The following is a 14,161-nucleotide window of genomic DNA, read 5'->3' on the forward strand; positions in this document are numbered from 1 at the left end:
CAACTTTTTTTGTAGTTTTTGATAGCTTTAATCATATAACAAAACAAAATAAATATTTCCCGTCTTCTTTCTCAAATCATAATGACACATGAACAATATTTTCAGGAGGGAAAGGGTTATTGACAAGTGAAAAACTTATAGTATTCACACTAGTTTTGGTGGATAAAATAAAAACATTCTTTTGGTATTCTGGTAATAGCTTGTATAAGTGAAAATTAATTTAGGTTGGACAGTTATATTTAGTCATATAGTTAGGTTGTAATAAGTCTAGTTTTGAGTAATGTTGCTGTTCCACTCGGGTTTACATTCAAATTGTTCTAAACATTGAGCTACACGGTAGCAGCTATAATACTAACAAGCTAAATTGGTGGCATCTCTTTACATGTTATCACTTTAAAGCATGAGTAAATTGTAAATGAAAAGATTAAGTAAAATAGTAATTAATCCAACAAAAAGTGTTTTTTACCTTGAATAATTTAACTATTCCAACACAATCTGGTAGTTCTGGTTTAAATTAACATTACAGAGGTTTTATTACATGCAAATTGATGCAACATTTTACGTTTACCTGTTTAAAACCAGTGACATAATGAAACGTGTCATAATATTTGGTGATATGTTTCTTTATATACCTGGCAAGATCAAATGATTGTGTAGTGAAATCAGTTGATTTCACAATTGAAATTTGAAACCAGGATGCTGGTTATAGTACTCTGCTAAAACCAAAGTGTCATTTGCAGAATATTATATATAGCAACCTATAATCCAGTTACTATGACAGCACACAGCTATACTGTAATTAGGTAACGATGTTTTATTGTTGGCTTATTGCTGTTATGTCTTTGCTCTGAGTATTTAGCTAACTGGTACTTATTCTAAAATCATGCTCAGTCTCACACATATATATATTCTTTTCTACTCTAGGCACAAGGCCTGAAATTTTGGGGGAGGGAGCCAGTCGATTAGGTCGACCCCAGTCTGCAACTGGTACTTAATTTATCGACCCTGAAAGGATGATAGGCAAAGTCGACCTCGGCGTAAATCATATCTGAATAGTAGATACATTTATATTAATCTCTAAGTATAATAGGTTGGCTTAAATGTAATATACTTTAACGTTCCCTTCTAATTAGCTTTATTCACCTACATTTGAAATAAGCTTTTCATTAAAACATTTCCTGAAAAGGTCTTAACAAAATGTATGGTTGCCTACTGTAAGAACGCAATGTTTTTAGCTGCCCTATAAGACGATTTTCTCTAGACAACTAACAAGCAGCATGACTATTTTGTTTAGAATAAGATGTTTAAAATATATTGCATGTAATAGTTCCTCCATGAATGTGTCTTGACAGATGCTCTTTAAAATGGACAATTTATAAATAATTTTTCAGTTGTACCAAATATAATTTATCAAAACCCGAAAAAAAAACATTGTGATGAAAAGTTAATACAAGATTCTATGTCGAAAATTATAAAAAAATATTGTTAGACTTCAAGTGGAGTTGTGCAGATCTCTTTATTTTTAATAATTCCTCTGGTAAATTTTTGTTTCTTGAACAAACAAAACAGTAAAAAAAAAAAAAAACCATTTCTAAGGAAATAACTTCATTTTCAAACATTTTACTTTTCATTTTTTAAGTGTTGGTTACTGTAAATCCATGCTTTAAGTATGATGAACTGTAGCATTTGAAACAAGATAAATTAATATGCTAATGATAACAGTGTATTAGATACCAATCTTGATCATATTAAATCCTAGAGACGAAAGAAATTTACTGTTTTCTTAATCAAGTGAGAACTTGTTTAAAATTAATAAAAACGAGTGTCTATAATTGGGTTCTTAGAGCCACATATTTTTAAAAAGTAGTTATAAGGCCTGAATAAAGATGTTTATGGAAGCTCATCAGTTCATGTTTTTATTGGATTTTTAGGAGCAAATAAAATTACTCTACAGAAATAGCATATTTATAATGAAGCTCAAATTCATGATTGAATATTATTTATTAGCTCTAAAATAAGTTAGCTACCAAAGCACTTTGGTTGATATTTAGTTATTTTTTGGAAAAATCCCTCAACTAATACAATTACAATTTTAATAGTTGGTCAGCTATTGAAGATACTTATGAAGAAAGGCTGCTAAGAGAGTAAGGTGTTATCAACAACATTGAGACTAATAGACTATTGGCAGATCTTGTCAACATGGAATAAGAAGGATTTTTTTCATTTATAATTTTTGGTGTTAATTCCATTTTATTTAATAATCAACAGAAAACAAAATTTATCACATAATGAAACACCGGGAGGTATATTGACTCCAACCAGCTCTGTTAACCAAGGGAGTGAGTGGAAGGGATAGATAATAGGGTTCTGTTTGATCAGCACGGCACTCTTATAGTAAACATTAATCTGTTGGAGTTGTGAATAATAGAAGTGTTTCAGATATTTAATTAAACACCGGGGTGGGGGGAATGGGTCATTTGAGTTTAGGCTTTGTTTTTGTTTGTTTGTTTGTTTTTCTTTTTTGCTTCAAGTATAGTTGTTACAACCAGTTGGTGCTTTGATATGATGGAGTATTTTGGAACATTGTGCTGATTAAAATACTAGAACAAAACTAAACATGAATACACTAAAATTAATAATAGACAATGACTTGAATCTAATTAAGTCTTTGAAAATAAATTCAATGCTTGGTGAACAGGAGATATATTCGTAAACTATTCAACACTATCTTAGCGATAATTTAATCGTTTTTATGTTTGTGATAAAAAAACAGAATTAGAAAAAGACAAGTCCTTTGTAAAAACCTGAAAGCTATTATTAGAAAATGTTAATATCAAAAAAGTTAATATATAGGAAAGTATTACAAAGTGTTAAAAACTGGTGTGCCAATTTTTAAATTCTATATTAAAGCTTATATAAATATGATTGATTAATAACTTAAATGAATGATCTCTATGCAATATCTTACTAGAAATGGGTAGATACAAAAATTATTGGTTATATTTCGTTTAATGTCTCAAATCACCCTGTTCAAATAGGTATGACTTTCAGTGTAGTGACATATATACATACATGATGGAACTGTCTGGCAGGGTTTTGATATTTAAAAAACAATAGCAATTGCAGTCTATAAGAATTGCTTATATGAAACAGTTTTAACTCTTGTCAATAGAAACTTTTTTATCTAAATTAATAAAAAAATTCTATCTGTTTTGGAAAGGTGCTAAATATTATCAACTCATTGGTTAAAAAAAAAAATGGAACTTAAGAATAGTTTGCTGATTATCACCCTTACATAGTACACACCATTTCATAAATAGCTAAATAATGCCCACCTAAATGGAAACCTCATTCAATTATAGACACTATGGAAAACTACAGTTGACAGAATATAAATGAAGCAGGGGATGGGAGTGATGTGGAACAGGAAAAAGCAGCACTGGAGAAATGTGTCTTAACATATTAACAAAAGTAGTATCAGAGAGGATTTTGTTGGATGGAAAACCTTTAATTATAGAACAAATGAGTTTTTTACTAAAAAAAAAAAAATTTTTTCTATCTTCTCTGCCTCATATTTCAGGGTTTGTCAATCATTTCAATGACATTTTAAATTAAAACAAATATGAATTCTAATTCATATTTAAGACAGTGAATTACAATGCCTAAAATACTGGAATTTTACATTTAAAAATCTGTGCTAATATGCAATTGCAGTAGAGCTGGAACAAATCTATACCTTGCTCTACTGTGTTAGCAGTGCTATTACATCACTTACGGTTATCTCAACAGATTTTCTATAGAAATTAAAACCAGCACTGATTTTGCTACAATGTTTTGTATCCAAGATGCTAGAGGTATACAAACGCACCCGTTTTTCATCTTCGGTTTCATTGTTTACGTCTAGCTTCTCGGATATAACACATCATAACAAAATCAGTGCTGGCTATAATTTGTATAGAAAATCTGTAGAAATAACCTTAACAAGTCTAACTGTAAATTATTCAATTTCTTTAAAAGCCGCTAATTAGAAAATTCTAAGACAATTTCCATTAAAAAAAAACAAGTTTCTTAAATTAATGATTTCTTATAAAATAGCATGGCAGATAAAAATCTAATGTTTTCAAAATACAAAACAACTTTGGGTTTAACCCTTTTGTTACTAATCCGGCCAAAACCGGCTCTGGCTGTGTGGTAAAATGTCTTGTTTTCATTAAAAGTTTTGGATTAAAATCTTCCACCAAACCTTAGTCACAATTTATGTTCCTAACACTAGCTGAATGATAACTAAGTTATTTTACTGAATTCTTTGTTATATTTAAAGTAATTGAAAGAAACACAGCATCTCAAAATAAATACAGTAATGAAAGGGTTAAACATATAAGATTGTTGCATCCACTTTTTCCTATTCCAAATGTATGTTTGATCAATTTCACTAAATCCAAATATATATATATAATAATTTAAAATTAACTTCAAGTAAAGTAATTATATTACATACTATATGTAAAATGAATGCAAGTGCTGAAAGAGCTAGTTGCAGGTAAAAATGATCAGAACTCAGCAAAGCAACTGAAACTTATATAGAATCCTACATCAAGCAGCAAGAGAGAGGAAGATAAATGGTTGTACCAGCAGTAACTTCACTATCTTATTGTAAGAACTCTATAAAAGTATGCCCGTTGGTGAATTTTCAGACTGTACTTTGAGACAAATTCAGTAATACTAACACTATTCAAGTAAACGTTAATACATCTAAACACATAAATTTTGGTAAATAAAATAATTTTAAAAAAACAGATGTTGTGCTTAATAAAATATAACTTTTTTAAATAATTAAAAGTGTTTTAAATTTTAAAAGTTTTAGAAACTATTTACAAAATCTAAATTAAAATGTTAACTGTCGTAATCTTAAAATACTATTTGATGAAAATGAAGACACTTCTGGTTTTTCACTTGTCTCTGAAAGAATGGAGTGTATGTAATTAGGCAGACAATATAAGTATATACAAAATATTGAGGATAGGTGTAAGGCAGGAATGGAGAGGTGAAATAATGTGGCTAAAAGAAAAAGTGTTAGTGGAATTAGTTATCGAGTTAATTCAGACGACCTCCAGGTGTCGGAGGTTTTCCAGTCATCTCTGAGACAGTGTTCAAACAAAGCTGCACGATTTTGGTTTTCTCCACGTTTTACCCAATGCCCATAGACTTTAAAAGCACATCCATCTATAATTTTCCTGATAGTCTTCAGTTGGTAAGGATTTTTGAGTAGTGTTTCCACTGAGACATTTTGAGGATGTTGATAAAAGTACTGAAGTCGGAAGAAAAACCGAATACATATAATGCCAGCCTGCAAAGATATCAGAAAAATGAAAAGAACTTAGTTTCAATCAGTGACAGAACAGTCTGAAAGCCAATTTCAGCAAAGAAATGTTTTAAAAGTTGCCATATAATCTTTAACAATAAAATAGCTGAACTTGAGATACAATTTATTAAATATCACACAAGCCTCGCATTATAGTTCATCTCTGTCATTTGATGACAAGAATTTTAAGATCTTTTCGGTTTGAACAGCAGTTTTTAGCATAATTTCTAGGTAACTAAAAAATTTTAAACTTCATATAGTGGTAGAATGTGTTTATAAAACCTCTTTTTCTCTTGGCTTTATTGAGAAAATTCTATAGTTTGTTAGATATTTGTTGTTGTTTTTTCTGCAATTTCAACCAATCACTGACGTCTATTGAGGTAAAAGAAAACATTCTGTGCCGTATGAATATGTCCCTTGTTTAAGAAACAGATTGGGTTTATTTACATTTGTGAAGAGAAAAAAGATACCCTTCCCCCCATCCCTAACCCTAAAACAGATTGAAATGCAATAGATCGATACTAGGGTCATAATTATGGGTGACAATTTCATATGACACTGCTAGAAAAAACTGCCATTCAAACCGTAAAGATCCAGGATTTTAATCTATCAACTGAATTAAACAGTAACTTGCTGAACATTCTACAGACACATGTACCCTAACTTAACTTTCAAGCAGAATCAGTGTGACAAAGCAGTACCTTTTGAATTACAGGCACTATCCACTTAATGGGCTTCTATACAGTTTCCAGTTAAGTTCACTCACAAGGCAATATAAAAGGATATTTGTCCATGATGCCGTAGGATCAAACATGGGACTTGTTGGTTACAAGGCAAACATCTAAACTAGTGGTTCTCAACCATTTTTTGCCTGTGGACCCCTGTGACTGGTATTCTACTCAGGTGGACCTTCATAGCTATTCAATGTTTAAAAAAACCCTATTATATTTTTATAATTAAACTAGCAGTATCGCCCGGCGTTGCTTGGGTTTGTAAGGGAAATAACTATATAAACATTTTTAGAGAGTTATAGCCAAAAAATAGCAAAAAAATGCATTAAAAATGGAAAAAAAATTATGGTAAATTTTTTTTTAAATCGTTGACTCATCGTAGACATTTTTAGAGAGTTACTTCTCTTATATAATAGTGAAAAATGCATTAAAATGGAAAAAAATGATGGTAAATTTTTTTTAAATCGTAGACGTGAGCTAATACCCAGAAGGGCTCGATATGAATCACGACTATAAGATACCCGCTTTTGGTTAAACTGCACCGCAAAATGTGGGAGTAGTTAGGAATCTAAATCGTAGGAGACAGACAGCACACAACCTCACTTTTATATATAAAGATATTAGGAATAACCTACTAATAAGTATTCCTTTCCAAGAAATGAGTGGCGCCCATACATGGCTGCTAGTTTTCGCGGGCCGCGACCCCCACCTCTCGATATATCTTTCTCTATCTCCATCTCTTCACATTGTCTTTCGATTGCCACTCGACCTCCCACTTCCCTTCACCACCACCCTATATGCATATACACTAGCGACTGAATAATAACGGTCCCACTTTTTGATTCAAACTGTTGCTGTCAACTTCGTCCGAAAAATGAATTCCAGCTAAGCAATATTAATTTAATTCAGCCCGTACCTACCAGAAATATTTCTGTGCAATTGATTGATCTTTAGTTACCCCTGTTTATCTCTATTATGTTATGACTTTTACTTTGTCTATTTCAGCCTCACGCCTCAAGTTATATATATATATATAATTCTATAGTTCATCTCAATATATCGATGTCTCTCTCATGTCTTGTGTTAAATATACATATAATCCTATAATTGGCCCCCTAATTTTATCGATCAGCCTCACGTCTCGTTAAATATAGAATAAATATATTTATAATTTTATAGCTCCTTATCGCTGTCTAAGATAAATTTAGCTTACGTATCTCCCATAAATCTGCAAAATATCTCTCTCTCAAATTTAGGTATTTTATACCTACTAATAAGTATTCCTTTCCAAGAATTGAGTGGTGCCCATACATGGCTGGTAGTTTTCGCGGTGCACCCGCCCTCCCACCCCCTCCACCGGTACAGGAAGTCCTAAATTTTCTCATCCTTGTTGTCTCCCATGTACACTTCAAAGTCCTACGCCACCCCCACCTCCTTCCATAAAAGGTAGTGGTCATTCATTGCAAGATATGTTAGTGTAGTGTACTCAGTTTGAACTTGAGTTTTATTGTTTGTGTATGAATCCTGCCAAACGCGAGTTTTCTTTTCAGGTTCATGATGCTACTAGGGCCAATACCTCCCACACCCTCAGGGTTAGCACCCTCAACGTTGGCACACTGAAAGGCAGGTCTGGCGAGATCGTTGAATTGCTTGAAGGGAGGTGTGTTGATATATGTTGCATTCAAGAAGTGAGGTGGAGAGGAGGTTCTGCTAGGTTCCTCACAGGCAAAGGACAGAGGTACAAGATTTTCTGGGCTGGGAATACTGACGGGGTCGGGTGTGTGGGTATACTTATCGCTGAAAAATGGGTAGATAAGGTAATCGAGGTAGTCAGAGTATTTGACAGAATACTTAAGATTAGATTAGTGCTCCATCATAGTTTAGCAACTATTATATCGGCCAGGGCTACCCGATGGACAGAAAGACCGTTTCTATGACACCCTACTGCAGACCACCTCATTGACGAATGACAGGGACCTTCTCTTTGTGGCTGGTGACTTCAATGGGCATGTTGGACGACATGCTGGGGGCTTCCATGGCATACATGGAGGCTACGGTTATGGTTCCCGCAACGAGGAGGGAACCAGGCTGCTGGAGTTCTGCGATGCGAATAGTCTTATGGTTTGCAACACTAACTTCAGGAAACCAACAAGCCACCTGGTCACCTACCGATCGGGCCGGCATACTAGCCAAATCGACTACATCCTTGCCAGAAAAAGGGAAAGATGGCTGCTTATAAATGCCAAAACCTTCCCAGGCGAAGAATGTACCCCACAACATAGACTGGTAGTTAGTGACTTTAGGATCAGGACTAAGAGGATGACTAGAAGACGACCAACATGGAGAAAAAGGGTCTGGAAGCTTAAAGACCCTGCGAACGGACAGAGATTTAGAGACATGTTACTTGAAGCCTTTGACGAAATAGAAGGGGGTATAGCTACACATGGGGTAGAAGACAACTGGACGCTTCTAAGGGACAACCAGCTGAAAGTCACTGACCAGATCTGTGGCTGGTGCAAAGTCCCCTCAAGACCCAAAATAACGTGGTGGTGGAACAATGTGGTTGACGGCTATTAAACAAAAGAATCAGGCTTGGAAGAAATAGAAGAACGGTGGTAGCAGGGAAGTGTATCAGACTGCCAGAAGGGAAGCTAGGAGGCAGGTGTATTTAGCCAGAGGGAAAGCAGATAAGAAAAAATTTGCCAATGTTCTGCACCATGAGGATGAAAGACTTGAGGTATTTCGTGTTGCAAGACAGTGTGTGAGAGAGAATCGTGATGTGGTAGGAGAGAAATGTGTTCGCAAGGATGACGGTTCACTTGCGCTAAATGAGGATGCAAAGAGAGAGGTTTGGAGACGCCACTATGAAAGGTTGCTGAATGAAGAAAATGAATGGGATAAAGAGAGTCTGCCGAATGTCGACCCAACAGAGGAACCAGCAATCCGAGTTGACAGTTCCTTAGTAGTTAAGGCAATTACAAGCATGAAAACAGGGAAAGACCCAGGCCCATCAGGCATTACTGCAGAGATGCTCAAAATATCTGGTAGTGTCGGCTATAGCCTAGTCACCCATATAGTTAACCAGGTGATACACGAAGGAGTCATACCCAATGACTGGTGTAGCAGCATAATAGTCAACTGCTACAAAGGTAAAGGTGACACCCTAGATACAAATAACTACAGGGGTATCAAGCTGCTGGATCAGGTAATGAAGGTTACGGAGAGGGTTATAGCCCAACTAATTAGAGAGAGAGTTAGCTTAGATGAGATGCAGTTTGGGTTCGTGCCAGGGAAAAGTACTACTGATGCTATATTCCTGGTAAGTCAGCTGCAGGAGAAATACCTAGCCAAAGATAAGGCCCTGTACCTGGCTTTTGTTGACATGGAGAAAGCCTTCGACAGGGTCCCCCGATCCCTTATCTGGTGGTCAATGAGGAAACTAGGGATAGATGAATGGTTAGTGAGAGCTGTGCGAGCCATGTACAGAGACGCTGCTAGTAAGGTGAGGGTTGGCAACGAGTACAGTGAAGAATTCCGGGTAGAGGTTGGGGTCCACCAAGGTTCAGTCCTCAGTCCCCTCCTATTTATCATAGTCCTCCAGGCAATAACAGAGGAATTCAAGACAGGATGCCCCTGGGAGCTCCTCTATGCTGATGACCTTGCTCTAATTGCTGAGTCACTATCAGAACTGGAGGAGAAGTTTCAGGTGTGGAAGCAAGGATTAGAATCGAAGGGCCTTAGAATCAACCTAGCCAAAACCAAAGTCCTAATAAGTAGGAAGGTAGACCAATCACAAATGCCTTCAGGTAGATGGCCCTGCTCGATCTGTAAAAAAGGTGTAGGTAGAAACTCTATAAGGTGCACCAAGTGTAAGCTATGGACACATAAGAGGTGCAGCAATGTCAAAGGAAGGCTAACTAGGAAAATAGTTTTTGTCTGTGGCAGATGCTCAGGAGCAATAAACACTGAAAATGTGCAGAAACCAACTTCTACCACGTTCCAGGGAATAAAAACTAGAAGTAGTTGATAGCTTCCGCTACCTAGGTGACCAAGTCAGTAGCAGGGGTGGGTGTGTTGAAAGTGTAACTGCTAGAGTAAGAATAGCCTGGGCAAAGTTTAGAGAGCTCTTACCCCTGCTGGTGACAAAAGGCCTCTCGCTCAGAGTAAAAGGCAGACTGTATGATGCATGTGTACGTACAGCCATGCTACATGGCAGTGAAACATGGACTGTGACTGCTGAGGATATGCGTAAGCTTGCAAGAAATGAAGCCAGTATGCTCCGATGGATGTGTAATGTCAGTGTTCAGATTCAACAGAGTGTAAGTACCTTGAGAGAAAAGTTGGACCTAAGAAGCATCAGTTGTGGTGTGCAAGAGAGACGTTTGCGCTGGTATGGTCATGTGACGAGAATGGCTGAAGATAGTTGTGTGCAAAAGTGCCACACCCTAGCAGTTGAGGGAACCTGTGGAAGAGGTAGACCCAGGAAAACCTGGGACGAGGTGGTGAAGCACGACCTTTGAACTTTAGGTCTCACTAAGGAAATGACTAGAGACCGAGACCTCTGGAAATATGCTGTGCGTGAGAAGACCCGGCAAGACTAGTGAGACCATAACCCGTGGCCTCTACCTGGTATGTAGCCAGTCGAGTTATACATACCTTTCCTTCTTGGGACACAAAACTCCACTTGTGAAGACCCGTTGAGGCAAGTGAAAATCAAAATCAAACCAAATCAAATCAGATATCAGAAAGCAGAACCAAAATCGAAGTCAATCAACATCAATGGAAATTGCAGCTGTGATACCAGTGCCGGTGACAAGTAAGCGAACCATCCGATCGTGGCCGTTGCCAGTGCCGCCCCGACTGGCCTCCGTGCTGGTGGCACGTAAAAAGCACCATCCGTTCGTGGCCGTTGCCAGCCTCGCCTGGCCCCCATGACAGTGGCACGTAAAAAGCACCATCCGTCCGTGGCCGTTTGCCAGCACCATCTGGCACCTGTGCGGGTGGCACGTAAAAAGCACCCACTACACTCACGGAGTGGTTGGCGTTAGGAAGGGCATCCAGCCGTAGAAACACTGCCAGATCAGACTGGGCCTGATGCAGCCTTCTGGCTTCACAGACCCCAGTTGAACCGTCCAACCCATGCTAGCATGGAAAGCGGACGCTAAATGATGATGATGATGATGAACATAACAATTGTAAAAAATATTTTGTACATTGTAGAAATGTACCTAATATATTGCACATAAGTTTTAACAACAAAATCTTATGTGGGTCCCAGTTGAGAACCACTGAAAACTATACAGCTATACTGTGTATATACCTATCTAAATATATTGTATACAATTTAAAAGAAAAAATATAATACAATTACATATCAAGGTTCCAAAATTATGTTCCTAGTCATTTTGGCTGAAAAGGGGTATCATAGGATTCATCATCATCATCAATTAATGTCCATCTTCTATGCAAGCATAGGGTGGTTGACACCAACCACTCTGCAGAGTGGACTCAGTACTTTTTATGTGGCACTAGCACAGACGAAGCTAGTTTTGGTATGACTTTACAGCCCTTCTAAATTCTTATTCGTTGTTGATTAACCCTTTGGTCAATCTTGAACCAGTAGACCTACAAAGAAAGGCATTCTAACCAAAACAATCTCATCTTTTTAGAGATAAGTAGGACCACATCTGCTAAAGTATCCTTTCTTTACGACAATAGGATGTGGAGATTTGAGGGGGTGGGGTTAACTAGTAGGTTCAGTGACCATCTCACTATTGAGATATCATTACAGGCTACTACTATAAAAACTTTTCAATACTACAGCAAACCTACACAAGGGTGCTTTGGATGCCATAAATCAATGTCAAAAGGGAATCAACTCATGTAACAGTTCTGTTTCTTTGTGTTCTTGGAAACTCAAATTCATAGCATTGACTTCTCTTATAAATTGAATGATAAATGGGAAAACCCGTTAGCATTAAAACTGACCATATCTGGCACAAATATTCTACCTGTTTTATGTTCAAACTGACCAGATACAGCTGTCCTACAAAGTCATTCTAAAAGCAAACAATAATGTCATGGAAATATCAAAGATACATGATAATATATGATAAATATCAAAGATACGAGATAATGCATAATTAAAACTATGTGAATAAACAAGCATTATATGTGACACAGTAATGAAGGTGCTAAATGGTTAAGTCAATGGTAGTGAATATCATTTAGGACATTATAAATGGGAATGCTTTTAGATTCATGTAAATGTATCCCTTCCTGTAAGAACCTGTGAAACTGCATAGTAAAGCTCCAACTAATTCCAGGCAGGATTTCATTTCTAAGTTTTAGGTTATACTAGCAGTATCGCCCGGCATTGCTCGGGTTTGTAAGGGAAATAACTATATAAGCATTTTTGGAGATGTAAAGTATGATAGCCATCTCAATATGGCTAACCACAAAGGAGGGTGTTACTGTAGCTTTTTACGTTCTGAGATTTAATAAAACATTTTTAGAGAGTTACTTCCTTTATATAATTGCAAAAAAATGCATTAAAAATGGGAAAAATGATGGTAAATTTTTTTTAAATTGTAGACTCATCGTAGACGCGCGCTAATACCCAGAAGGGCTCGATATGAATCACAACTATAAGATACCCGCTTTTGGTTACACTGCACCGCAAAATGTGGGAGTAGTTAGGAATCTATATCATAGGAGACAGACACACAACTTCACTTTTATATATAAAGATATGAGTTCACTTACCCTAAACTTTTTAACAGCATTGAATAATTTCTTTTCTGTTCCGAGCTGGAAATTAACCAAAAACAGAGCAATTAAAACTCATGAAGTCACTAATAACTGAAACCAATTATAAGAAATTTTATCACTGAAACACATGAACTTTACATTAAATAATTCTTTTTCATACACGTATTGTTGTTGTTATTGTTTAACTTCAGACCAGTTCTGATCGAACAAACTTATAATAAAGTACATTCCATTTATGACCATCTCACTGACTGAAAAAGCAGTATCTATACAACACACAGACATATATATATATATACAATACTACAATGCATAGCAGACGAGTATGCATCACTAAAGATGATCAAAACGAGATCAAAATGACATGATCTGGTAGTCTCTTCCCACTTACAATATATGTCGAGTATGAAGCACACTGAATAACCAACTGGAGGAAGCATCCTTCTGGGGTTAAAAATAGCAGTATCGTCTGTTCATATGGAACACCCACATTCAGGTGGTGATAACCATTACTTCTCTGTATAAATACTGCTTTCATCTCTAATAGATATTAACAAGCCAGTTTGCTAGTTGCAAAACCAGTGGCTGTGTGACACTGTTTTCTATATATTGCATGATGAGGGTAAACTACCATTATGTCTAGTATCCATCATTGAGGATGATCAAAATGAAATTGAAACCACATGATCTGGTGGTCTCTGAGCTAGAAGAGGAGGGAGTTCTCTCCCTGCTTGCAATACATATCAAGTGTGTAACGCACTGAATAACCAGCTGGAGGAAGCACCCTCCTGGGGTTAAAATAGCAGTATCATCTGTTCTTATATAACACCCATGCTTAGGTGGTGATAAATGTTAATTCTCAGTATAAATACATCTTTTCTCTCTAATATTTTTTTGAAAAGCTAGTTTACTATATATATATGCAACACACACACATATATGTGTGTGTATGTATATATATAAATTATACTATGATAGAAAACATTAGCAGTTTGTTATGATTGAATTTAATTTTACTGAAAGAGATTTGTTTCTAAGTTAGAGACTGGTTCTTTCTTTATTGAGGAATTTTTTTAAAATTAGGTATTCCTGATTGAATATATTTTCACAGAATCAATAAATATTTATTTCGTTTTTGGATTTGGTTTGCAAGATTCTTTATATGAGTTCATGTGTTGAAACAAATTCTGTTGTGTCTGGGGAGAGTCATTTTCTTTTTGTGCCTTATAATGTAACACAGTCACCAGTAAAATTTCCACTTATTTCTTACTTTTATTTTCTAAAATTTTCATTGCGT

At 36.0% G+C, this 14,161-nt stretch overlaps 1 protein-coding gene across 2 annotated transcripts in view; it reads right to left on the reverse strand.

Annotated features, from left to right (window-relative positions):
• Positions 1 to 539: 539 nt before the first annotated feature.
• The window catches only part of LOC115213407 (phosphorylase b kinase gamma catalytic chain, skeletal muscle/heart isoform), a 106,201-nt gene continuing 92,579 nt past the window's right edge, over positions 540 to 14,161 (reverse strand). For both annotated transcript variants that reach the window (XM_029782361.2, XM_029782360.2), the window contains exons 12-14: positions 12,859 to 12,903; positions 4,376 to 5,347; positions 540 to 4,150 (exon numbers count right to left, since the gene is read on the reverse strand). In XM_029782361.2, coding sequence (XP_029638221.1) covers positions 5,087 to 5,347; positions 12,859 to 12,903 — 306 coding nt within the window. In that variant the 3' untranslated portion in view covers positions 540 to 4,150; positions 4,376 to 5,086. The remainder of the gene's footprint in view (positions 4,151 to 4,375; positions 5,348 to 12,858; positions 12,904 to 14,161) is intronic.

The sequence above is a fragment of the Octopus sinensis genome, linkage group LG6 (assembly GCF_006345805.1).
Source record: "Octopus sinensis linkage group LG6, ASM634580v1, whole genome shotgun sequence".
Lineage (NCBI taxonomy): Eukaryota > Metazoa > Mollusca > Cephalopoda > Octopoda > Octopodidae > Octopus > Octopus sinensis.